Source organism: Macaca mulatta, chromosome 16 (genome assembly GCF_049350105.2).
Source record: "Macaca mulatta isolate MMU2019108-1 chromosome 16, T2T-MMU8v2.0, whole genome shotgun sequence".
Taxonomy (NCBI): Eukaryota; Metazoa; Chordata; class Mammalia; order Primates; family Cercopithecidae; genus Macaca; species Macaca mulatta.
In genome coordinates this window covers 77,325,144-77,351,048 of record NC_133421.1, presented here as the reverse complement: position 1 = coordinate 77,351,048, position 25,905 = coordinate 77,325,144, and the positions used below count along the sequence as shown (strand labels likewise).

General features: G+C 43.3%; 1 protein-coding gene across 1 annotated transcript in view; it reads right to left on the bottom strand.

Annotated features, from left to right (window-relative positions):
- Positions 1–25,905, bottom strand: part of PITPNC1 (phosphatidylinositol transfer protein cytoplasmic 1) — a 284,988-nt gene that overhangs the window by 92,679 nt on the left and 166,404 nt on the right. The window contains exon 5 of the mRNA XM_077972577.1: positions 24,026–24,097. Within this exon, the coding sequence (XP_077828703.1) occupies positions 24,026–24,097 (72 nt within the window). The remainder of the gene's footprint in view (positions 1–24,025; positions 24,098–25,905) is intronic.

The following is a 25,905-nucleotide window of genomic DNA, read 5'->3' as shown; positions in this document are numbered from 1 at the left end:
TGTTGTTGCTAATGAGAAGTCCACTCACTATTAGGATGAGGGTTGTCCCTTTGTATGTGATCTGTCCTTCCTCTAGAGGAGCTCTTAAAAAAAAAACTTTGATAATCTGCAGTTTCATGACAATGTGTCCAGGTATAGATTTATTTTTAATCCCTTTAGGATTTAGAGAAGTATTAGAGGGTATCCAGGCTGTTCGGGGTCAAATCCCACCACCCAGTTGTGTGACCTTGGGCAAATTACACACATTCTCTCTTTTACAGTTAACTCACATGTAAATTACTCTTATCCCAGGGATAGTAGAGGATTAATGAGTTAATATATAGCATATAGAATAGTGTCTGGAACATAAGGGCTAAATAAGTGTTTACCATTATTGTTATTGCTCAAATATACTTTGATGTAAGGATTTATGTCCATCTTCACTTCTAGAAAATTCTCAGCCTTTACTGTTTCAAATATTGCTTCTCTGCTATTTCCTCCATTGTATGGTTGGTGCAAACTAATTGCATTAAAACTAATGGCAAAAATCGCAATTATTTTTACACCAACCCAGTATTTTTGTGCTCCTGTGAGTTAACTATATGGCAACTCTCATTCTTTCTCCCTAATTTAACTATTTATTTAAAAAATTCTTTGTATTTCTGTGCTGTGAAATGGGTTGTATTACTCAATACTATTATTATCTTCCAATTCACTAATTATCTCTTCAGTTGTATCTAGCCTAGTTTATCTTATCCACTTAGATTTCATTTCAATGATTCAGTCCCTCAATTTCAAACTGGTTCTTTTTCAAATTCTCTGTTCTTGTTTCTTTTTTGTTTCCTAATTTCTCATTCTTTTAAAATGAACATTATTCCTTTACTTTTCCCTCTGAGCAGCCCGAATATACTATTTTAATCAGGTCTATCTACAAAGTTATTTTCTTTGGCAGCAAATTTACATTCTGACTGTTGATACCTTGGCTGTCTTCATGAATGTTAGATTTGCGGGGTTGTTTTTGAGTGGGAGGCTTTGTTGTTATTGTCACTGTTCCTGCTCTATTTTTCTCCACCTCCACTCCCTGACTCCTCAAACCAATCTCTAGGTTTTACAGTTGCCTTCTAAGAGCAAAACTACTGCTGTAAGCCATGGTCTAGGCATTGGATAGAGGGGATTCTTTTTAGGTTCCTTTCACTTGAAAGAATGAAAAGAGGGTGGAAAGCCCTACCCCAGCCTCTTTTTTCAAACAGTGAGCCTGGCTCTGGTCCCCCCCGCTTGCATTGAGTACTTTTAGTCCTATTACCGTAAAAGACCTACATCAACACCTGCCTGCCCCCAAGACCCGGATTCCAGTCAATCCAGGCTACCCTCATCCTTCCGAGTTTTTGATCCACGAATCCAGCTATATCACTTTGGCTTTCTGTCTTTGTATTTTATCTGTCACTGCTATGCGTTTAGAACAGAGGAGATGCATCCGAACATGAACCTCTTTTCCACAGAGATGGGAAATCTTGCAAAGGCTTCTCCCTTCCACTCTGAGTCCCCTTCTGATCCAATTCTTTTCCTTCCTTCCACAGCCAAGCATCAAAGGATACTGCAAGCTGGCTTCTACCTCCGCCATGTCACTCATTTTCATAAAGGTCACCAATGACCTTCTTATTGCTCATTCTCACAGGACGTTTTAAATTCTGTGTTCACGGAACTCTGTTGCTATTATTGGTAACAATTTCTTCCTTGGTGTTCTCACTTTCCTGGGCCTTTGTGACTCCCTAGCATCCCGATTCTCCTTCTAACTCTCAGAGCGTTCCTTTTTCATCCATCTTTATGAAATGCTCTTCCATTTCCCTCCCGTTAAATGTCAGTATTCCCCCAGGTTCCATCCTTGCCCTTCTTTTCATTTTATCCCTCATTTATCCTTTGGGTAATATCCTCTGTTCTTACACTTTCAAAACTACCTTTATGATTTCCAAACCTGTATCTCTAGGTTTCAGCTTTGGATTTATATACCAAATTCCCTACCGGTTATTCCACTCAGTTTTCTATGAGTACTTCAAACTCAACTGGACAAAAACCAAACTCATCCACCTCACCTGTCACAGTCTGTTTGGGCTGCTATTAAAAAATGCCGTAAACTGGGTAGTGTATGAACAAAAGAAATTTATTTCTTAGTCGGGCACAGTGGCTCATGCCTGTAATCCCAGCACTGTGGGAGGCCGAGGTGGGTGGATCACCTGAGGTCAGGAGCCTGGCCAACATGGTAAAAAAAAAAAAAAAATTCTTATAATTTTAGGGGCTGAGAAGTCCAAGACTGGGGCAGATTTGGCATCAGGTGAGGGCCCACGTCCTGGATCATAGACAACACCTTCTTTTTTTTTTTTTTTGAGACGGAGTTTCACTCTTGTCACCCAGGCTGGAGTGCAATGGCATGATCTCAGCTCACTGCAACCTCCACCTCTCGGGTTCAAGCAATTCTCCTGCCTCAGCCTCCCAAGTAGCTGGGATTACAGGTGCCCACCACCATGTCCAGCTAATTTTTTTGTAGAGATGGGGTTTCACCATGTTGGCCAGGCTGGTCTTGAACTCCTGACCTCAGATAATCTGCCTGCCTTGGCCTCCCAAAGTGCTAGGATTACAGGTATAAGTCACCGTGCCCGGGTAGATAGCAACTTCTAGTTGTGTCCTTACATGGTAGAAGGGACAACGGTCTATCTGGGGCCCTTAAGACCTAAGGGGTCTCTCTGGGGCCCTTAATACCTAAGCACTTTGGCCGGGCGCGGTGGCTCAAGCCTGTAATCCCAGCACTTTGGGAGGCCGAGACGGGCGGATCACGAGGTCAGGAGATCGAGCCCATCCTGGCTAACACGGTGAAACCCCGTCTCTACTAAAAAATACAAAAAACTAGCCGGGCGAGGTGGTGGGTGCCTGTAGTCCCAGCTACTCGGGAGGCTGAGGCAGGAGAATGGCGTGAACCCAGGAGGCAGAGCTTGCAGTGAGCTGAGATCCGGCCACTGCACTCCAGCCTGGGCGACAGAGCGAGACTCCGTCTCAAAAAAAAAAAAAAAAAAAAAAAATTCCTAAGCACTTTGAAAGGCCTCACCTCCTAATGCCATCAGCTTGCGAGGATTAGGATTTTAACATAGGAATTTGGGGGTGAGGGACACCATGGCATCTCCTAAACCACTTAAAAAAAATTCCTTGTCTTAGTTGGTGGCACTAACACCCATTCATTACAAAAACCTGAATTATCTCAGACCGCTGAGCCAATTGCTCCATCCTAACGAGGCACCAATCTCTGTCTCTCTTCCTAATTCTCTCCTATTTCTTTTCTTTTTTTTTCTTTTTTTGAGACAGAGTCTCACTCTGTCACCAGGCTGGAGTGCAGTGGCATGATCTTGGCTCACTGCAACCTCCGACTCCCTGGTTCAAGCGATTCTCCTGCCCCAGCCTCCCAAGTAGCTGGGATTACAGGCACGTGCCACCACTCCCAGCTAATTTTTGTTTTTTTAGTGGTTTCACCATGTTGGCCAGGATGGTCTTGATTTCCTCACCTCGTGATCTACGTGCCTCGGCCCCCCAAAGTGCTGGGATTACAGGCATGAGCCACCGTGCCCAGCCTCTCCTCTCTCTTTCTACTGTCACTGCTTTAAATCTTGGGCTGCATTCTCTATCATCTAATCTACTGCAAAAATCTCCTGTGTTCTCTACCAGTCTCTCCCTGCATCACGATCTTGCCTGTCTGCCCATTCTCACCCTCTAGCATGTGTTCCCCATAGAGCCTACCCCATTGTCTTGCAATGACAGTACCTGCCCCCACACCAGCCTGACAACCTCTGGTGCCGAATAGATGTTTAACAAGTGTTTCTTGTACAATGAATTAAGGCACCATTAAAAGCATCCTATCTTTTTTTTTTTTTTTTTTTTTGAGACGGAGTCTCGCTCTGTTGCCCAGGCTGGAGTGCAGTGGCTGGATCTCAGTTCACTGCAAGCTCCGCCTCCCGGGTTTACGCCATTCTCCTGCCTCAGCCTCCCGAGTAGCTGGGACTACAAGCGCCCGCCACCTCGCCCGGCTAGGTTTTTTTGGTATTTTTTAGTAGAGACGGGGTTTCACCGTGTTAGCCAGGATGGTCTCGATCTCCTGACCTCGTGATCTGCCCGTCTTGGCCTCCCAAAGTGCTGGGATTACAGGCTTGAACCACCGTGCCCGGCTATCCTATCTTTTTAATGTAAAACAAAGGACTTCTCAAATTTCCACTAGGAAGTTGACACAAAGGGATTGAGGAAGATAACTGTTTTTTTCTTTTTCTTTTTTTGTTGAGATGTAGTCTCACTCACTCTGTCGCCTAGGCTGGAGTGCAGTGGCACGATCTCAGCTCACTGCAACCTCCACCTCCTGTATTCAAGTGATTCTCCTGATCAGCCTCCTGAGTAGGTGAGATTACAAGTGTGTGCCACCACGCCCGGCTAATTTTTGTATTTTTAGTGGTATTTTTTAGTGGTTTCACCACTAAGTATTTTTATTGGTTTTGCCATGTTGGTCAGGCTGGTCTCGAATTCCCGACTTCAAGTAAGATACCCACTTTGGCCTCCCAAAGTGCGGAGATTACAAGGCGTGAGCCACCATGCTCGCCCTGAGGAAGATAATTGATATTTACTAAACATCTGTGATATGTCAGGAACTATGATAAATGGCTTATATAAATTATTTGGGGCCAGGCATGGTTGCTCATGCCTGTAATCCCAGCAGTTTGGGAGGCCAAGGCGGGGGCATCACTTGAGCTCAGGGGTTCAAGATCAGCCTGGGCAATATAGGAAGATTTCATCTCTACAAAAAATTAAAAAATTAGCCAAACATGGTGGCAAGTGCCTATAGTCCCAGTTACTTGGGAGGCTGAGGTGAGAGGATCACTTGAGCCCAGAAGGTGGAGGTTGCAGTGAGCTGAAATTGTGCCACTGCACTACAGCCTGGGTGACAGAGAAAGACCCTGTCTCAAAAAAAAAGAAATATTGGTTCAGAACACTATCACTTTAAAAACAAACCCAAGGGAGTATAGAAAATCAAGGAGGAAGAAACTTTAAACCATAAGAATTTACTTGGCCCTAGCCAGGTGCGGTGGCTCATGCCTGTAATCCCAGCACTTTGGGAGGCCGAGGCAGGCGGATCACCTGAGGTCGGGGGTTCGAGACCAGCCTGACCAACATGGAGAAACCCCGTCTCTACTAAAAATACAAAATTAGCCAGGCATGGTGGCACATGCCTGTAATCCCAGCTACTAGGGAGGCTGAGGCAGGAGAATCGCTTGAACCTGGGAGGCGGAGGTTGCGGTGATCCGAGATCACGCCATTGCACTCCTGCCTGAGCAACAAGAGTAAAATTCCATCTCAAAAAAAAAATATATATATATAAAATTTACTCGGCCTCTAGGGAATTAAGGAACACCTGAGGGAACAGTCAGTCGTGAAACCAGATGACTTTACATTTTTATCAGTTTAGAATAAAGGTTAGGAACAACATGAGCAAATCAAGTCTGATCTTCCATCTCTCAAGCCAGGTGTGGTGGCTCACACCTGTAATCCCAGCTACTCAGGAGGCTGAGGCAGGAGGATCGACTGAACCTAGGAGGCAGAGGTTGCAGTGAGCTGAGATCGCGCCACTGCACTGCAGCCTGGATGACAGAGCGAGACTCCATCTCAAAAAACAAACAAACAAACAAACAAAAAAACCCAAAAAAAAACAAGAACAAAAAAAGAAATAGAGAACAGTATGCAGTTATCTAAACTCTTAGCCAAAGCAGAATGTTGTCACCCATGAGTACCACAGGATCACTGTTTTTTAAAGCAATACTTTTTTTTCTATTTTAAACCGTTACCAAAAGCCCCCGATAAAGACATACCACATGTACAACTAGTGTATCTGGCTTAACATTATCTGTTCCGAGAGACCCAGATGGTTCTAAGCAAATATAGCTGGGGTGCTGAAAACAATGCTTCACCCATAGATCAAAATTAAGTTACTAGAAAATTCAGTCTTTCCAGTGTCCTTCATTCCCGAGGACGTTCCTTAATATGTTTCACATTTCATTTCAATATTTCACTCTAGTTTTGACATCCCAACCAAGGTGATGTTGAGTTTATAACAAACCCAATCTCATGATAGATTTCTGAACCTTGGTAGGAGTGATAATGAAACGTTTCAGCACCAAATGGTCAATTATTTGGTTTTACCCCTGAGTGTCTCTTCCATGATGGCATTTTGCTGATGCTTTTCAACATCTATTTATTAATCATCTGATCAGCATAGCTAAAGATAATTAAAATTACTCTAGATAATGGTCTGCATAGTCCAAAGGTATTTATGACCATCTCTTTACGGGACTGGGAACAAGATGAAACATTTTCAGAGGAAGTTCCATGAAGTTTATATTTAACTAATTTATGTACCAAATGGCCATAAAAATCTGATGGACTATAAATAGGCCTTCAATAGGTATTAGTGGAGAAATAGGATTTAAATATGATTTAATAGCTTAATATTATTCAGAGAGAATCGCCATCAGTCTCAGAAGATCAAGTACAGGATTTGGTGGGTAACAACTGACACACTGCATGGTTAACAAGCAGAACCTGTGTACAAGTAGGGGAGCAGATAAAAGCAATGATTTCAGCTCATCAAAAGGCAGAAACTGCTTTGAAATCATGTCCATTGGAAATCATTAACTTCTTTTCCGTAAGCTCAGCTTCTATTATCCCCTTGCCCCACATTAAAAAACAAACAAACAAAAAACAAAACAAAACAAAAAAAACACTAAAATACTAGCTGAGATTTTGTCCTTGAAGGTATATCAGATAGATGGTATCCAGGGATTCTTAGTAAGAAATCCATTTTATAAAGATGATGGCTCTGAACGTACAAGGGGAAGAAGATTCAATGGTTCCCTTTTCAGAACTCTATCAAGTCATTTGCATTACTAGGAAGCCAGCCAGTGCCCTGGAAAAAGTTAACAAACAACCTTCCAGGCCTGAACAACTGAAGAGCTTATTATTCAATGACTTGACTTTGGCAGAATTCAGTTCAGTGTTCACATTTGATATGCAAACACTATTCAGTACTGAAATGCACTTATGATGTACATCTCAATATCCTATGCAAAAGGAGATATCATGCTGAATTAATTCATTGAATCTAAGATGCCACCAACTATACCACCAAAAAAGAAAAAATGCTGCCACTTGTAATTGTAACACGCCATCAACTCTAATATGCGCTTCATTTGTAAAGTTGTTAAAACATGAAAAACGATGGCCATGTTATAACATGCTGAATGTCTAAAGTGTGTACCAAGCTCTATTCTGTACACTTTTCAGGTTTAACACATTTAATCCTCACAAGTACCCTATGAGTGGGAACTATCATGATACTCATTTGACAGGGGCACAAGGAAGTGAAGTAACGTGCCTTAACTAGCTGCTAAAGAGTGGACTTGGGATTCAAAGACACCTGGTTTGACTCTAGTGCCTACAGTCTTCATCCTTTCTCCATTCTGCCACGGTTCTGTTGATGATTAACTTGGAACAACAGCATACATGGCTCTCACCTCTTGGAACAGAGCTGTGCCAAGCAGGATCACTTACGGGTGAGAAAAATCCAAGGAAGGACTGTGTCTGAAACCAGAATCCCCAACCTCCAGGCAGGAGGCCACGAGGCAGAGGGTCTGCTGCTTGCACTAGTAACCACTCCTTTCTCCACTTTGGAAAAGTGAACTCAAAAGCCCCTGAAGACATCACTTATCAACTCTTGTCTGAGGATGCCTCCGGGTGGTGAAAAAGGAATAGGGACTGCAGACTTCAGAAACATGACAACTTGGTACTTGCCCTCCAAAAGGACTCCCCAAGTTACACTGAGTTCCCCATTTGTGGATCTCCAAGAGTCCACTCTGAAGTGGTTCCCATGAGGTATAACTGAAGTGACAGAAAAGAGAACTGTGGTTTATGAAGCATTTGACATGCAGCATCTCACTGCATCCTCCCAATTCTCTCTGAAGGGGGTGCCATTTTCCCCTTTACACAGCTGGGGAAGTTCAGAACAGCTAAGTCCCGTTATCACTCGGCTGCAGAGCCCTGCTTTGGACCCTATTTGGTCGAAGGCTGGTGAGTTCTCTGATTCTAGTACAGAGTCCTACTAACTGGGCCTGATCAGCTGCTCGCTTTTGGCAGATTCCTCAAGTGTTCTCCACCAAAATGCTCCACCACCCAAGATTGCTGTCCATCCTCTGTCATGAGCAATCCACCCACCGAGGCACCAACCACTGGACTCAACAAACATAAACACAAAGCTCTAGGTAAATAAACAGCAAAGCTGTGCCTTATTTTTTTTTTAAGTGACGTACACTGTATTCCCACAGTAATTATGAGCGGGAAAAGAAGCCAAACATTTGGGAAACAACTGCAGAGCCAGTGACTGAGGCTAACAATGGATCACAAAGAATTAAAGAGGGTTGAGTTTCATGGAACAGAAGACTCAGATGAATATTTTCTTTTTCAAAACTCAAAAGACCAATATCAAGAAGAATATAAAAAATCATATAAAAAACATGGCTCATGCCTGTAATCTCAGCACTTTAGGAGGTCAAGGAGGGCAGATCGCTTGAGCCCAGGGTTTTGAGACCAGCCTGGCCAACATGGTGAAACCCCGTCTCTACTAAAAATATAAAAATTAGCATAGTGTGGTTGCATGCAGCTATAATTCCAGCTACTTGGGAGGCTGAGGCAGGAGAGTCACTTGAACCCAGGAAGCAGAGGTTGCAGTGAGCCAAGATCACACCACTGCACTCCAGCCTGGGTGACAAAGGGTGATTCCATCTAAAACAAAACAAAACAAAACAAAAAACCAAAAAGCCAAAATACAGCCACTATCCACCACTCGAACATATATAATTATTTTGTCAGATTTGATTCCGTTTCTGTCCCTACTTAAAAAAAAAAAAAGAGAAAATTTCACACTTATAGTTGAAATACCTTCCTCTTCCACACCTGGCTGACAGCTATGATAAATTTATTGTGAAGCTAGTCCATATTTTAAAATAAACTTTATATTTTATGTAACATATAAATGCATCTGCATCCATAAATAAGATATTCTTAAATGATTTTAATGGTTTCCATAGTCAGGTTTGTAAATGCTTTTGGAGTTTTTTTTTTTTAATGTGGAGTGAGGTAGGGATCTATTCTTTTCTTTCTTTTCTTCTTGAGACAGGGTCTTTCTCTGTTGCCCAGATGGGAGTGTAGTGGGGCCATCATGACTCACTGCAGTTTTGACCTCCCAGGCTCAAGTGATCATCCTGCCTCAGTCTCACAAGTAGCTGGAGCTACAGGCCTGCATCACCATGCCTGGCTAATTATTTTTATTGTTTGTAGAGATGGGGTCTAGCTATGTTGCCCAGGCTGGTCTTGAACTCCTGGACTCAACTGATCCTCTTGCCTTGGCCTCCCTAAGAGCTGGGATTACAGGCATGAGCCACTGTGCCCTCCCTATTATTTTGGTTTTCCCTATGAAATGTCAACTAACTTAATGTCATTTACTGAGAAAGTGATCTTTCCTTCCCACTGATTGGAGATACATTATCTATTATGTATCAAATTCACATGATCAGTTTACATTTATTTCTGTCTTTGTGCCAATACCACATTCTTTCATACGATTTTGTTATCAGATATGATGAACTTCACCTCCTTGTTCTTTGTTCAAAATTTGTCTCAGTTATCTTTGGACTTTTATTTTTCCATCTGATTTTACAATTTGTAACAATCCTGTTGAGATGTTGATTGGAATTACATTTAATTTGGAGACTGATTTAGGAAATCACTTATTTTTTTATAGTATTTAGTTTTTTGATCCATGCACATGGAGTATTTATTACTTGTTCAGGTCTTTGTTAGGTCCTTTAATAATAATTTTGTCTAGAAAAGTTAGATTTGTTCTTGGGTACCTTAAAGTTGTGTTGCTATTGATAATGGGATTAATATTTTCCAATTATTACTTATATATGGAATATTATTGATATTTGTAAGTTGATCTGATATCCAGTAACCCTTCTGAACTATAGCATTTTAATATCATTTTTAACTATTTAGTATTCTATTTAAGATAATTTGTAAATTCTCTTAGGTTTTCAATTTAGATACACTGTCTGCCTATAACAAAATTCTTTTATTTTTGGTTACATTCCTTATACCATTTTTTGCTGTTTCAATTTTAATTTAAAAAAATCATTGTGCTGGGTGTGGTGACTCATTCTTATAATGGCAGCATTTTGGGAGGCTGGGGTGAGAGGATCATTTGAGCCTAGGAGTTCAAGACCAGCATGGGCAACACAGCAAGATGCCCATCTCTACAACTGAAAAAAAAGAAAAAAATAGCTGGGCATGGTGATGCACTCATGTAGTTCCCAGCTACTAAGAAGGCTGAGATGGGAGGACTGCTTCAGCCCAGGAGATTGAGGCTGCAGTATGCCGTGATGGTGCCACTACACTCCAGCCTGGGTGGCACAGCAAGACCCTGCCTCCAAAAATAAATAAATAAATAAATAAATGTGACTTTAAATCTTAATGTAATGTCAAACATGTCAAAAAATTGCAAGAATATCAAAAAATATCAAGAAATATCAGAAAAATCCCTGAACACCCTCTACCCAGATTCTCCAGCCATTAACATCTGCTTCTTTTGCTTTGTCTTTTACATTTGAGAGAACGTTGCAGATATGTCCCTTGACCCCTAGATATTTCAGGGTGAATTTCCTAAGAACAAGGAGAGTCTCTCACCTAATTACAAAACAACGATCAAAATCAGGAAGTCAAACATTGATATAATACTATTATCTAAACCTCAGTCCCTATTTAAATTTTGCCGATTACCCAGTAATATCCTTTGGGCTGTTTTTCTCCAGTTTAGGTTCCAGTCCAGGATCATACTGCATTTAATTTAGTCTTCTTTAATCTAAAATAATTCATCAGCCTTTCTTTGTCTTTCATGACCTCAACAATTTTGGAAAGTACAGGTCAGCTATTTTATAGAATCCCATCGATCTGAGTTTGTGTAAAGTTTCCTTATGATTAGATTTAGCTTATGGGGTTTTTCTGTTTGTTTGTTTGTTTGACAGGAACACCACAGAGATGATGTGTCTTTTTCAGGACATCATATCATTTCTGATGCTAGTTTGTTCCAGGATTGATAACGTTACAGACATTTGGTTAAGGTGGTATACACCAGGTTTGTCTACTGTAAAATTCTTTCTTTCTCTCTTTTTTTTTTTTTTGAGATGGAGTTTCGCTCTTGTTGCCTAGGCTGGAGTGCAATGGTGCAATCTTGGCTCAATGCAACCTCCACCTCCCAGGTTCAAGTGATTCTCCTGCCTCAGCCTCCCCAGTAGCTGAGATTATAGGTGCCCGCCACCACGCCTGGCTAATCTTTTTGTATTTTTAGTAGAGATGGGGTTTCACCGTGGTCTCCAACTCCTGACCTCAGGTGATTCACCCACCTCTGCCTGCTAAAGTGCTGGGATTACAGGTGTGAGCCACCATGCCCGGCTGTCTATTATAAAATTATTTCTGTTTCCATTTTCCATTAATAAGTCATTTGCAGAGAAATACTCTTAGTCCATGTAAATATCCTGTTCCTCATCAAACTTTTCACACACCAGTTTTAGCATTCAATGATGTTTACTATTAAATCAACTACTATTATGATGGTTGCAAATGGTGATTTTCTTCTACAGGTAGGCCCTAGGGTTGTGTATTTGCTCAAACTTACATTACACAAAAAATAATTTCAGTACTATTAGCCCATACTACAGTAAGAAACAAACTTATGATTTAGAATTCAGTATTTGTTTACAATTCTTATTGTCTTCCGACTGAGGATATATAGTCAAAGTGCTGTGTAATTGAGAATTCCTCGGGAAAGGTCTTTTTCTCTCCTTTTCAGTGTGGCTATTTTATTTCTTTTAAAATACAGTTGGGTTCGTTTATTTCTGTTTTAATTCTATTTTAGTATCTTCCACCCCACCAACCCCCTGCCTAATCCCTGTTGATTCGGTTTCATTATTTTTGAGCGGGGAAAACATTAACATGATTTCAAAAGTTGAATGATTCAAAAACGTATACTCCCAGAGGTAGTGCTCCTCTCTCCGTCTCCACTCTGTTTCCACACACCCCACCTGTAGGCAGCCAATCTCATTATTTTCTGGTTTGTCCTCTCTGTATGTCTTTCTTTTTTTTTTCTTTTCTTTTCTTCCTTTCCCTCTTCCTTTCCTTTCCTTCCCTTCCTTCTTTTCCTTCTTCCTTTCCTTTCCTTCTTCCTTCCCTTCCCTGCTGGAGTGCAGTGGTATGATCTCGGCTCACTGCAAACTCCATCTCCCGGGTTCAAGAGATTCTCCTGCTTCAGCCTCCCGAGTAGCTGGGATTACATGCATGTGCCATGACGTCTGGCTGTTTTTTGTATTTTTAGTAGAGATGGGGTTTCACCATGTTGGCCAGGCTGGTCTCGAACTCCTGACCTCAGATGATCCACCTACTCCAGCTTCCCAAAGTACTGAGATTACAGGTGTGAGCTACCACACCCAGCATTGGTGGTGATATTTTGAAAGGGTGTGAATATCCTGTCCCCAGCACTTGTTTTGCTCAATGGTCTTAGCATACATTGATGGTTTTTTTTTTTTTTTTTTTTTTTTTTTGAGTCAATTATTACTACAGTGGTTAGAAAATGGACATTCAGACCTTGATACTTGGTGTTGCCTCTCTAGCTCCAAACTCCAGTTTCCCAACATGATTCAGCACCAGGTCTTTGCTGACAATGCTTTTGACCAGTTTGGTTAACTGTCTCCCTCATGCTTGATACTAGCACATGTGCGTAGGCAGGTCTTTTTGGATTTATCACAGCATCTGTGAACTAGGCCTAGACAGAAAGCAGACACTACTTTAAGCTGTCTTCTACTAATGATTATCAGTGGTAAGTTCTCGCTTCTTTGAATGCAGAGGTAAGCTGTGTTGTCACTATACCTCTGAGAATCAGAAAGCAAGCCCTTGTGTGCTGGATATTCTTTTTGCTCATGTGTTTTTTACATGCGGCTCTCAGATCACAAATTGTACCACAAATAGCAGCGGCCACATCTTAAAGAATCAAACATGATCTGTTTTCCATTGTCCTCAAAATGATACCATTAGACACGGATTGAATAAGAACATTAACTTTCCACTTCACAGACCAAAGTAGATAATAATCCTTCCAAACTGCAAAGGGGAGTGTTTTGTGCAACCTCCTTTTTAACAGGTGCTGACTTATTAGAGAAAATTGCAGATTTTGTAGGTGGCTGGTTATAATAATCTAAGGTTAAAAACAGAACGATAAAAGTTGAAGACATCAGAGATCACGTCTAAAAATAAAGCAAATGCTTTTTTTCTTTCTGTAATCCTCAATTAGAAGCCATTTAAGGAAAAGATAATCAGCTCCAGAGACCTGTAAATATGGATTCTGCAGTTCCCACTGGCACTCCTGCTTTACAAATTAATTTTAGTGCATTTTGCAATGTGTTAACATCCATCCATCTATGTTGTCCTCTTGAAGTTACAAATACAAATGCAGTTGTCCTCGACCTTGGCCGAGGGGGATATATTCTGAGACTCCCATTGGATGCTTGAGACCTCAGATAGTACCAAACTCTAGATACTCTCTATTTTTTTTTTTTTTTTGATGTGATAACCGAGACAGCTACTAAGTGACTAACAGGTGTGTAGCATGTACAGAGCAGAGATGACAGACGAAGGGAGGCTTCGTGCCCTGGGTGGGATGGGGCAGGATGGTACGAGATTTCATGTTGCTCCTCAAAACAGCATGCAATTTAAAACTTATGAATTGTTCTTTTCTGGAATTTTCCAGTTAATATTTTTGGACTGCATTTGACTGCAGGGAACTAAAACTGCAGAAAGTGAAACCTCGGAGAAGCAGGGACTACTATGCTAATTCGAAAACAAACTTCGCGGCTGGGCGCAGTGGCTCATGCCTATAATCCCAGCACTTTGGGAGGCCGAGGTGGGTGGATCAATTGAGGTCAGGTGTTCAAGATCAGCCTGGCCAACATGGTGAAATCCCATCTCTACAAAAAATATAAAAATTAGCCAGGTGTGGTGGCACACACCTGTAGTGCCAGCTACTCGGGAGGCTGAGGCAAGAGAATCATTTGAACCCAGGAGGTGGGGGTTGCAGTGAGGCGAGATTGTGCCACTGCACTCCAGCCTGGGTGACAGAGTGAGACTCCATTTCAAAAAATAAAAAAGAAAGAAAGCAAACTTCATGATGACTATTGCAACAGCAAGCCTCAGTAAATACAGCTCTCCTGAAATGATAAAATTCCCTCTTTGTCAGCTGGTAACTTCTAGGGGAAGCTACTTGTAAGTCAGGAGGAGAACGTTTCTCTCCAAAGCCATGCAAGTTGAGCCCAGTGAAGACATTGAGATGTTTATGCAATTTACCCGAAGGAGGCACCCAGAGGGAGAAATTAGATCTAAGTAAATCTTTGTGGTTAAATTAATGAGAGCGTTTATTTCCTAAAACCAAGCACAGCCCAGTGATTGAAAATTGAGTCTTAACCAAGGAATAAAGATAACAAAGAGAAGCTGGACCTGGAAGCCATCAGAAGGTTCCTCTTAGGACCTGGGCATTCTCTATCTTGGAGCATCTAGAAACTTCTCTTTTCTGTCACTCCTCTCCCTGGATAAAAATCATGACCCACATCCCTCTCTGAATGCCAGATTCATATAGATATATCCAACTTCTTCTTCTTCTTCTTTTGATACAGAGTCTCGCTCTGTTGCCCAGGCTGGAGTACAGTGGCTTGATCATGGTTCACTGCAGCCTTGGCCTCCTGGGCTCAAGCGATCCTCCCACCTCAGCTTCTGAGTAGCTGGGACGACAGGTGTGTGCCACCATGTCCAGCTAATTAAAAATTATTTTTTGTAGAGACGGGGTCTCACCATGTTGCCCAGGCTGGCCTTGAACTCTTGGCTGCAAGCGATTCTCCTGCTTTGACCTCCCAGAGCACTGGGATTATAGGCGAGAGCCATCATGCCTGGCCAATATCCAACTTCTTACCCCTCATTTCCACTTGGAAGTCTCATTGGTATCTGAAACTCATCATGTCTAAATGGTGCTCTTGCTTTTCTTCTCAGAACCTGCTTCTCCTCCACCGTTTCCTATGGCAATGGCACCACCACTTATCCAGGGCCTCTAGGCAGAGCTAGAAAGCCTGAAATCATCCTTATTTTGTCCCCCTCTCAGGTCCCACATCAATTCTAACACAAAGTCACTCTGTTTTCAAAATAGATCCCTTCCTCCCTCTTTATCCTCTGCCATCTTTCCAGCTCAAACCACCATTTTGATCTGGATCATTCCAATAGTCTGACAACTGGACTCCCTGATTTTGGTCTTTCCTTTCACTAATTCTCCACAGAACAGCCAGAGCAAATATTTTAAAAACATAAATCACCCAATGTAATGGGGTGTCCTAATCTGGATTCTGGAACAGAAGCAAAAGTACATTATTGGGAAAACTGGTGAAATCTGAATAAAGTCTGTAGTTTTGGCAGTGGAATCATGGTTGGGTAAGGGGAAACTGGGTAGAGGGTACTTGAGAACCCTGTGCACAATCTTTGCAAGTTTAGTATAAATTTTTTTTTCTTTCTGAGATGGAATTTTGCTCTTGTCGCCCAGGCTGGAGTGCGGTGGCACAATTTGGGCTCACTGCAACCTCCATCTCCCGGGTTCAAGTGATTCTTCTGCCTCAGCCTCCTGAGTAGCAGAGATTACAGGCATGCACCACCACGCCCAGCTAATTTTGGTATTCTTTTTTTTTTTCTTTTTTTAAAGTAGAAACAGGGTTTCACCATGTTGGCCAGGCTGGTCTTCTCAAACTCCTGACCTAGGTAATCTGCCTGCTTCAGCCTCCCAAAGTGCTGGAAAATGAGCCACTGTACCCAGCTAACTTTAGTATAAATTTAAAATTATTCCAAAATAAAAAAATTTTTAAAACTCCATGAACAACATCTTGTCACTCCTTTGTTTAAAATCCTTGAATAAGTTCCCACTGCACTGAAATCCACACTCTGCCGTGGCCCCATAGCTCTTACATAATCTAGCTTCTATTGCATTTTCAACCTCAGTTCGTGCCAGTCTACTTATTCTCACTCCTAATGCTCTAGCCAGCGGTTTTCCAACAGTTCCTGGAATATATGAGGCTGTGTCAGGGGCCAGGGCCTTTGTTCCCTGCATTAGTTTGTGGGGTCAGCCATAACAGAACACCACAGATTGGGTGGTGTAAACAACAGAATCTAATTAATTGTCTCACAGCTCTGGAAGCTGAAAGTTCAAGATCAACGTGTCTGCAGGGTTGATTTCTTCGGAGACCTCCTCCTTGGCTTGCGGATAGGCTGCGTTCTCCCTAAGTCTGCACATGTTGCACCCTAAGAGTCTGTTTGTTTGTTTATTTTTGAGACAGGGTCTCTCTCAGTCACCCAGGCTGGAATGCAGTGGCACGATCTTGGCTCACCGAAACCTCCGCCTCTTGGGTTCAAGTGATCCTTCCATCTCAGCCTCCTGAGTAGCTGTGACTACAGGTGTGCGCCACCACACCTGGCTAGTTTTTGCATTTCTTATGTACAGATGGGGTTTTGCCATGTTGCTCAGGCTGGTCTTGAACTCTTGAGCTTAAGCGATCCGCCCACCTCAGCCTCCCAAAGTGCTGGGATTCCAGGTGTTAGCCACTGACTGCATCCAGCCTAGAGTCTCTTTATGTGCCCAAGTGTTCTCTTCTTATCTGAATACCAGTCAGACTGGATTAGCGCCTACTCTAATGGCCTCATTTTAACTTAATCCCCTCTTTTAAGGTCCTATCTCCATGAATAGTCACATTCTAAAGCTTCCACATATGAATTTGGGGTGGAGGAACATATATCTCATCAGGCTGGCTCCTTCCCTTACTCAAGCCTCACAGGGACTTTTGTCTTCCCTGAGGCCTTTCTGACCACATGGCCTCAGGCTGAGCTCCCTCTAGCCTGTTTATAGCTTTCCTAGCAGTTAGCACTGCTGTAATTCTTTTGTTTGTTTACTTGCCTATTACCTGCTTCCCCCCCTCCATGATTAATGGAGGGCTGGTTTGCCTTTTTTTTTTTTTTTGTGACAGAGTTTTGCTCTCATTGCCCAGGCTGGAGTGCAATGGCACGATCTCAGCTGTCCACAACCTCTGCCTCCCAGGTTCAAGTGATTCTCCTGCCTCAGCCTGCCGAGTAGCTGGACTTACAGGCATGTGCCACCATGCCCAGCTAATTTTTTGTACTTTTTAGTAGAGACGGGGTTTCTCCATATTGGTCAGGCTGGTCTCGAACTCCCGACCTCAGGTGATCTGGCTGCCTCAGCCTCCCAAAGTGCTGGGATTACAGGCGTGAGCCACTGAGCCTGGCCTGGAGGGCTGGTTTGTCTTAATGGTGTGTCCCCGATCCTTCTCCTAATGCCTGGCTCATAGTAGGTGCTCAAAACTTGTTGAACAGCAAAAGGTTTATTGATACTTGAGACAAAATTAGAGTCTCATTGGGAAATCATCATGAGTGCAGTTAATCCCGAGGTGTGGCCATCACAGTAATCATGTCTCATATTTGCATGGCACTTTACAGTTTATGAAGTGCTTCCATGTAAACGAACCTCTATGCATCCCCCACACCCTGATGGAAGCATTATTTATCCTATTTTTTTTAAAAACAAAGAAACCAAGCCTTGCTTGCTTACATTGATAACTGGAACTTCAATACTGATCTTTCTGTTTCACAAAGAACAACTTTGTGTTCTTTCATTACCACACAGAGGAACTAGAAATGAAATACATTCCAGACACTTCTTTTAGGCAGCCTCCAAGGAGACCTCTGTGAAAGACAGAGCTTCAGGTTTCCAGGAACTAAACTGGACATTCTCTCCATTTTATCAGAGGAGTTTCTTTGCCAAGGAATAATGTCCTTGGTGATATGTGGCTAATGAGAATACATATGTTACCCAGGTCTTTTTATTGTGTGAGTGGGAGTGGAATGGAGTGGGGTTTATATATGCCTTTTGTAAACTGTCGTATTTCCAGGAGTATAAAGAAGTGAAGACATTTGGAGAACCTGTTTTCCTAAGTGTTGCTTTTAAATAGCACTTAATATTTCCTTAAATCTATAGTTCTCAGTCTTGTTGCCCCTCAGATTCACCTGGGGGAGCTGTAAAAATCCCAATGCCGGCGGGGGGAGTGGCTCGTGCCTGTAATCCCAGCACTTTGGGAGGCTGAGGCGAGTGGATCATGAGGTCAGGTGATCGAGACCATCCTGGCTAATACGGTGAAACCCCGTCTCTACTAAAAATAAAAAAAAAAAAAAAAAATTAGCCGGGCGTGGTGGCGGGCGCCTGTAGTCCCAGCTACTCAGAAGGCTAAGGTGGGAGAATAGCGTGAACCCAGAAGGTGGAGCTTGCAGTGAGCCGCGATCATGCCATGCACTCCAGCCTGGGAGATACAGTGAGACTCTGTCTCAAAAAAAAAAAAAAAAAAAAAGGAATTCCAATGCCTCCCCACCTCAGACAAATGAAATCAGAATCTCCAGGGCTGGGACCACAGCATCAGTGATGGCTAAAGCTTCCCAGGTGATTTTTTTTTTGGGGGGGAGAAGGAGACTTGCTGTGTTGCCCATGCTGGAGTGCAGTGGCATGATCTCGGCTCACTGAAACCTTAGCCTCCCGGGTTCAAACAATTCTGCCTCAGCCTCCCTAGTAGCTGGGATTACAGGCATATGCACCATCATACCCAGCTAATTTTTGTATTTTTAGTAGAGATGAGGTTTCACCATGTTGGACAGGCTGATCTCGAACTCCTGAGCTCAAGCCATCCTCCCTCCTCGGCCTCCCAAAGTGCTGGGATTAAAGGTGTGAACCACCCCACCTGGCCCTGGTGATTTTAATAGGCAGCTGTGACTGAGAACTGCTGGTCTAGATCTTCACGGGGCTGGGGACGGCATAGCCAATGTCTCCTAAGGGAACATATCAGGTTCAGCCTCAGGGTAGACTCTCAAACTTCTCACACGCCCAGCTGGAGAATTCCGTGTTCTGGAAGGGAGTGTTCTGTCCTTCATGCTCATTGGCTGGTTTAGACCAGCCTGCACCCAGGACCCGTTAAATAAAAATCCCAGGGGGCTGGGACCCAGGCATGAGTTGTTAAAACTTCTCAGGTGGGTCCAATGTGCAGGCAAGGCTGGGAAGCACCACTTTAAATGGTGCCTGCTTTGTTTGGAAGAGGAAGTAAAGTAGCAAGGCTGCCCCCATTAACCCCATTGAACACCAGTAACCTGGCAGCCGTCACCACATGAGCAGCCTCTCGTTCAGCTGAACCAGGCAGTGCTAAGCACGGACTCTTCTAGGTCTAGATTTATGGCCTTGGACAAACAACAGAACCTTACCTTGGCATGGTGCCGTCCTCCCTAGCACTAAGGAAAGCCCAAATAATTCTCCTAAGTATGTGCATAAAATAAATGGGCCTCAATTTAAGACAACTTCCCCACTGCATCCTGGTTAATGTAATCACAGTTTGCAGGTTTTCACAATCATACGTATACTGGTTTTATTTTTAACAAGGAAGAGAAGATATTTATATCTACTCATACTGCCACTATTTTTTTCTTACTAGATACTGGGTCGCGTCAAAAAATTACTTACATGGTAATTGATAATAGGATAACAACATGTACTCAATTCAACCACTATCATCAATATGACTATCAGTAGCCTCTTTCAATTTAATTATTGCTTCTTATCGTCATCAATTTCATTAAATTTTTGGCAGGTACGGGAGGAAACAGTGCAGATAGCAGTATGAAGGATGGTAGCTGAATGATAAGAGTGTACACCCAGAAAGTGCAAAGAAATGAACTGAGTTTATTAAATAGTTTGGAAATGCGGTGAGACAAGAGAATTATCCACTACTGCACTGCTTTCCTTAGCAACTCTGCCTCCCACCAAAAACTCCACACTCAACCCAGGACAGAAAAAGAGCACACCAGCATATGCCTTGGCTTAAAACACCAGTTTTGAATCCCCGGCTAGATAAAGCTAGCATTTAGTAATTAAAGAATTGTTAGATAAATATATATTTCTCATGTTCAGATTTTGAAGTATTAACAAGTATGAATGGAAATGGATGCAGCCCTCCTTTTCTTCTTTTCTTTTCTTTTTTTCTTTTTTTATTTTTTGAGACAGAGTTTCACTCTTGTTGCCCAGGCTGGAGTGCAGTGGCACGATCTCTGCTCACTGCAACCTCTGCCTTCTGGGTTCAAGCAATTCTCCTGCCTCAGCCTCCCGAGTAGATGGGATTACAGGTGCATGCCACCATGCCCTGCTAATTTCTCTATTTTTAGTAGAGATGGGGTTTTGCCATGCTGGCCAGGCTGGTCTCAAACTCCTGACCTCAGGTATCCACCCACCTCAGCCTCCCAAAGTGCTGGGATTTCAGGTGTGAGCCACCGCACCTGGCTGCAACCCTCCTTTTCTGCCTCTCTGGGATCGAACTTGAACTTGCTGAACAGCAATTGCTGCTGAATATGTAAATTAGAGGAGGGCAAATTGGCAAAGAAGTCTACCAAAGTGGGGCTGGGCTGTGTGGTCCAATGGTCTCAGGAGCAAGACCTGGGGTCCGTGGAGCAGAGTCAAGCAGAGCCTGGGGGGGCAGGAGGTGGGAACTGGGCCAAAAACACATTTAGGGCCTCTTCAATGTAACAAGATGGCAGGACTGGGGCTTGGGCAAGTTGGGTGCCATGACAGGGAGACAAGGAGCAGGTCCCCTGGGCAGTTCCAGAGTCCACAGGCTGGGGAGAGGTAGGCAAGCTGGGCTACAACAGCTGAGATTTCTCCTAGAGAAAGCAAACTGTATCCAAGGACCGCTCGGAGTGAACAGGTGATCGGTGCTTCTCTTGCAGGCCAGCCTAAGTCTCAAAGGGGCCTGGCCCTTGGCGTGGGCCTGGATCCTGATTGTAAGGTGGATAACTTGTTATTTTAAATTTCTAGGAGGGTAGTCAAAAAACCTTAGCACCTGCCAAAAAAGGGATATATAATAATATATAATCACCATATGAATTCTGGGGACTATTTGAACTGGGCAGAGGATAAACCAGATTACAGTGGTCCCACCAATCTATAGCGATCATAGTGAGCCCACGTGTCCCCTCTGTGCCTCTTTTTTATTTCTAGGTGTCACTGTGTCACCCAGGCTGGAGTGCAGAGGTGCAAACATGGTTCACTGCAGACTTGACCTCTTGGGCTCAAGCGATTCTCCCACCGCAGCCTCCCAAGTAGGGAGCTGGGACCACAGGCGTGCGTGCCACCACGCCTGGCTAATTTTTTAATTTTGCAGAGATGGGGTTTCCCCATGTTGCCCAGGCTGGTCTCAAACTCCTGACCTCAGGTGATCCGTCCACCATGGCCTCCCAGAGTGCTGGGATTACAGGTGTGAGCCATAGCGCCTGGCCTCTCTATTCCTTTTCAAATGGAGAGTTGTTTTGAATGAACTCATGGAGATAGAGACATAGAGAAAAAGAGAGAAAGCAAGGAAATTTGTTTGGAAAGACTAAAAGATATTTAAAAATTTTTTTTCCAGCCAGGCATGGTGGCTCACGCCTATAATCCCAGCACTTTGGGAGGTCAAGACAGGCAGATTGCTTTAGTCCAGGAGTTTGAGACTAGCCTAGGCAACATGGTGCAATCCCATCTCTAAAAAAACACAAAAATTAGCTGGGCATGGTCGTGTGTGCCTGTAGCCCCAGCTACTCAGCAGGGCTGAGGTGGGAGGATTGCTTGAGCCCAGGAGGTGGAGGTTGCAGTGACCCGAGATCGTGCTACTGCACTCCAGCCTGGGTGACAGAGCGAGACCCTGTCTCATAAAGAAACAAAAAAATTCCCCCATATTTTCATATTATGCCAGGAAAAGCAATTCAGGCAACTGAACTTTATTATCCTTTTCATGGGAGTCCACAGCTACACGAAAATAGTCAAGCTTACTTCAATATCCAGTGACCAGGTTTAAAGAAGTACACTGAAATATGGAAGGTGGTACAGCCAGGAAAAATCATTATGGGGAAGCATACTTCATGGCATGTTAAAAATAACATACTTTATGATTCAATTCAGGAGGAATTGGTTACAAAATAAATTTGTCCATAATCTGCAACATGAACCAAATCGCTAACAGAAGTCATCTCTAAATTGTGGGACTGCTATTGATTTTTCCTTTCTTTTTTCGATACTTTCTTTTTGCATTTTCCAAGTTTGAATAGCCATGTATTAACTTTTTTTTTTTTTTTTTTGAGACAGAGTCTCGCTCTATTGACAGGCTGGAGTCCAGTGGTGCAATCTGGGCTCACTGCAACCTCTGCCTCCCAGGCTCAAGTGATTTTCCTGCCTCAGCCTCCTGAGTAGCTGGGACTACGCCCGGCTAATTTTTTGTATTTTTAGTAGAGATGGGGTTTTGCCATGTTGCCCAGGCTGGTCTTGAACTCCTGAGCTCAGACAATCCGCCTTGGCCTCCCAACATGCTAGGATTATAGGCGTGAGCCACCGTGCCCGGCCTACTTTCTAATCAGAAAAAAAAAAAAATCCCTATTCTATAAGGATTCAAGTTTAAACACAGTGTGACACTGTTTTAGACATGGTGGTTTTGATGAAATTGGCCAGCAATGAGCCTGTGATTTTGGCCTGTGACAGGAAAATGGCCCTAAACATTCCCCTTTGGGCTGTCTTCAAGGAGACACTAACGATGGGGTTCCTGAACATAGTGATGGGATAGTACTTTTACCAGCTGTATACTCTCCTCTAGGAAGTTCCATGAACTCTGGGGAAGCCCTGAAGCTTCCAGATCCAGGTTCTTCCTTTCAATGGGTCCTGAGGGAACCCACAGCCTAATCCCGGGAGAGGCTTTTGGTAGGTCAAAACAGTCACCCCCAAAGAAAAGAGAACTTAGAAATGTACTGCCCCAACAGAAAGAGCCTGGGGGTAAAAGCCAGGTCAGAAGATGGGTTTTAACCAACATTAATAAGCAAAATACTTGGCTGAAATTTAGTAGAAGTCAGAATGCCTCAGGAGGTAAATATTTTGTGGGGGTAGCACCTGATTTTAAGGTAGGATGTGTGGGTGTATACAAATACCACATGTGTGTAAGTAAGCATATATGCAGTATGTACACATACATCTGATTCTATTTCCTTTTCTTTCTTTTTTTTTTTTTTGAGATGGAGTCTCGCTCTGTGGCCCAGGCTGGAGTGTAGTGGCACAACCTCAGCTCACTGTAACCTCTGCCTCCCAGGTTCAAGCAATTCTCCTGCCTCAGCTTCCCAAGTAGCTGGGATTACCGGCGTGCCCCATCACACCCAGCTAATTTTTCTATTTTTAGTCGAGACAGGGTTTTGCCATGTTGGCCAGGCTGGTCTTGAACTCCTGATTTCAGGTGATCTGCCTGCCTCAGCCTCCCAGAGTGCTGGGATTACAGGCATGAGCCACTGCACTGGGCCTGTATTTCCTTTTCTGTTCACACTTATCTGACTATATTTCCTTTTCTGTGCACACATATATTTGATTGCATTCCCTTTTTGAAGTAAATATGAATAGGCGTTGAGAAGATATGTACTCCGTCCAATGATGAGAATCCAAATCTTGAAGTTCCTAGTACCCTGTCGTCCTCTCCACCTCCACGACAGTCACCCCAGTCAGAGGCTTCTGCTCAGAGGCCCATGGAAAGCACATAAACATGAGAAAGAAAAGCTAGACAACAAAAGAATTCCAGGGAAAAGTCCCAGGGAAGTAACCCTCAGAAGCCAAAGGCCAGAGCATCTCTGCGGTCCCAGGCACAGGTCCCACTGCTGGCCCTGGTCACAGAGGAGCTGTGAGAAGTGCTGCAATTTTCAGAGCCCAAGAGGTGAGCACAGCATGGAAGGAGGGGCTACTCACACTGTCGTTGCTTCCTTTGTTGTCCTCATACTTGGTTTCTATATGAATGGAGAATTTCGGCAGAAAGGAACACTGTGGGAGAAAAGCAAACTTCCATTAGCATGACATTTTTTCTCTCTTCCTATATTCAGCAGAGCTTCTGAATACTTTCCTGGCCATTTGGTTGGGAGCACCGCACCAGAGCAGAAATGTTAAGATACTAAGTCAATATCCAAATTCAGACAAAGGAAAGCACCTTTAGGACCACGAACACAGTTTCATCCAGACAGAGGTCAGGCCACAGAGAATAACCAGCAATAGAGGGCAAGTCCCTGAAGAGGACATTTCCAAAAGGAATATGTTCTGTGACTCCTAGCGTAACCTTTAGAAAAGCAAACCCCTAAATCACACCAGTGCCAGTTCTGAGGAGTTTACCTTTGGGGAGCAGCTGCCATTGCTGGATTCCTGGGGACCCAGCCTTAATCTTTATATAAATGCTCATATAACATTAGCAAGGGGATATAGTAGAACTTTAAAATCATAGATTATTGAAGTCAGACAGACCTGGCTTTTATTTTTAATTTTTAAAACATAAATTTATTTTTAAAGTAAAATACAAAAATTTTTTAAAATTTTATTTGAAAATTAAAATTTAATTTTTAATTTTTAAATTTTATTATTTTTTAATGTTTTGAGACAGGGTCTTTCTCTGTCGCCCAGGCTGGAGTGCAGTGGCGCGATCTGGGCTCACTGTAACCTCCACCTCCCAGGTTCAAGTGATTCTCATGCCTTAGTCTCCCATGTAGCCCGACTAATATTTATATTTTTAGTAGAGATAGGGTTTCTCCATGTTAGCCAGGCTGGTCTCGAACTCCTGAGCTCAAAAGATCTGCCTGCCTTGGCCTCCCATAGTGCTGGGATTATAGGTGTGCGCCACCATGTCCAGCCTTCTTTTTCTTTTTCTTTTTGAGACAGAGTCTTGCTTTGTCACCCAGGCTGGAGTGCAGTGGTGTGATCACAGCTCACTGTAACCTTGACCTATGGGCTCAAGCGATCCTCCCGCCTCGGCCTCCCAGGTAGCTGGGACTACAGGTGTGTGCCACCATGCCTGGCTAATTAAAAAAAAAATTTTTTTTTTTTGTAGAGGCAAGGATCTCTCTATGTTGCCTAGGCTGGTCTTGAATTCCTGGCGTTACGCAATTGTCCCGCCTGCCTCCGGCCGAGACCTGGCTTTTAATATGTAATTTGGATAAGTCATTTAACTTATCTGAACCCCAACAGAGTTAAAACAGGAATAATAATTATTACCTAAGAGCAACACTGTGAGGGTTAAATATTAATAAAATGATGTTTTAAAAATGTATAGTTGAAGAATGCATTCAGCAGACAGCATCCATGGGTAGAAACTGAACCAGAAAAGGCAGCCCCCCTCTTTGCCCACACGAGGGAGAGAAACCCCAAATGCAACCCAGCCCTACGGCCCCAGTCTCGCTGAGTCAAGTTCTATGCATTCAGTAGATGTGAAGGGTTAAGGTGGCTTGAGAAGAGAATTTTGATGGATGTCGGTGTAACCACGCTCTGACTAGCACTAAGCTGGGCATTAACTTTCTTGGCCACCAGAGATAGGATTGATGGCTAATGGGCACAATGACCCAGCAACTGCATTGGGATCTGTGGGTGTTGGGGAAACCAGACTTGGGCTGATAGCATTACAGTAACAACAGGCTGGATCTCTTATACATGTTCCTGGCACTCATATACTGTCTATACCAGACACTGCTACAAATGCTCTGATGTGCTCACTCATTTATTCCTGGCAACAACCCCATGAAGGAGGTACTATTACTATGCCCCCTGCTTTAAAGATGAGGAGATGCAGGTACAGAGAGGGTAAGTAAATG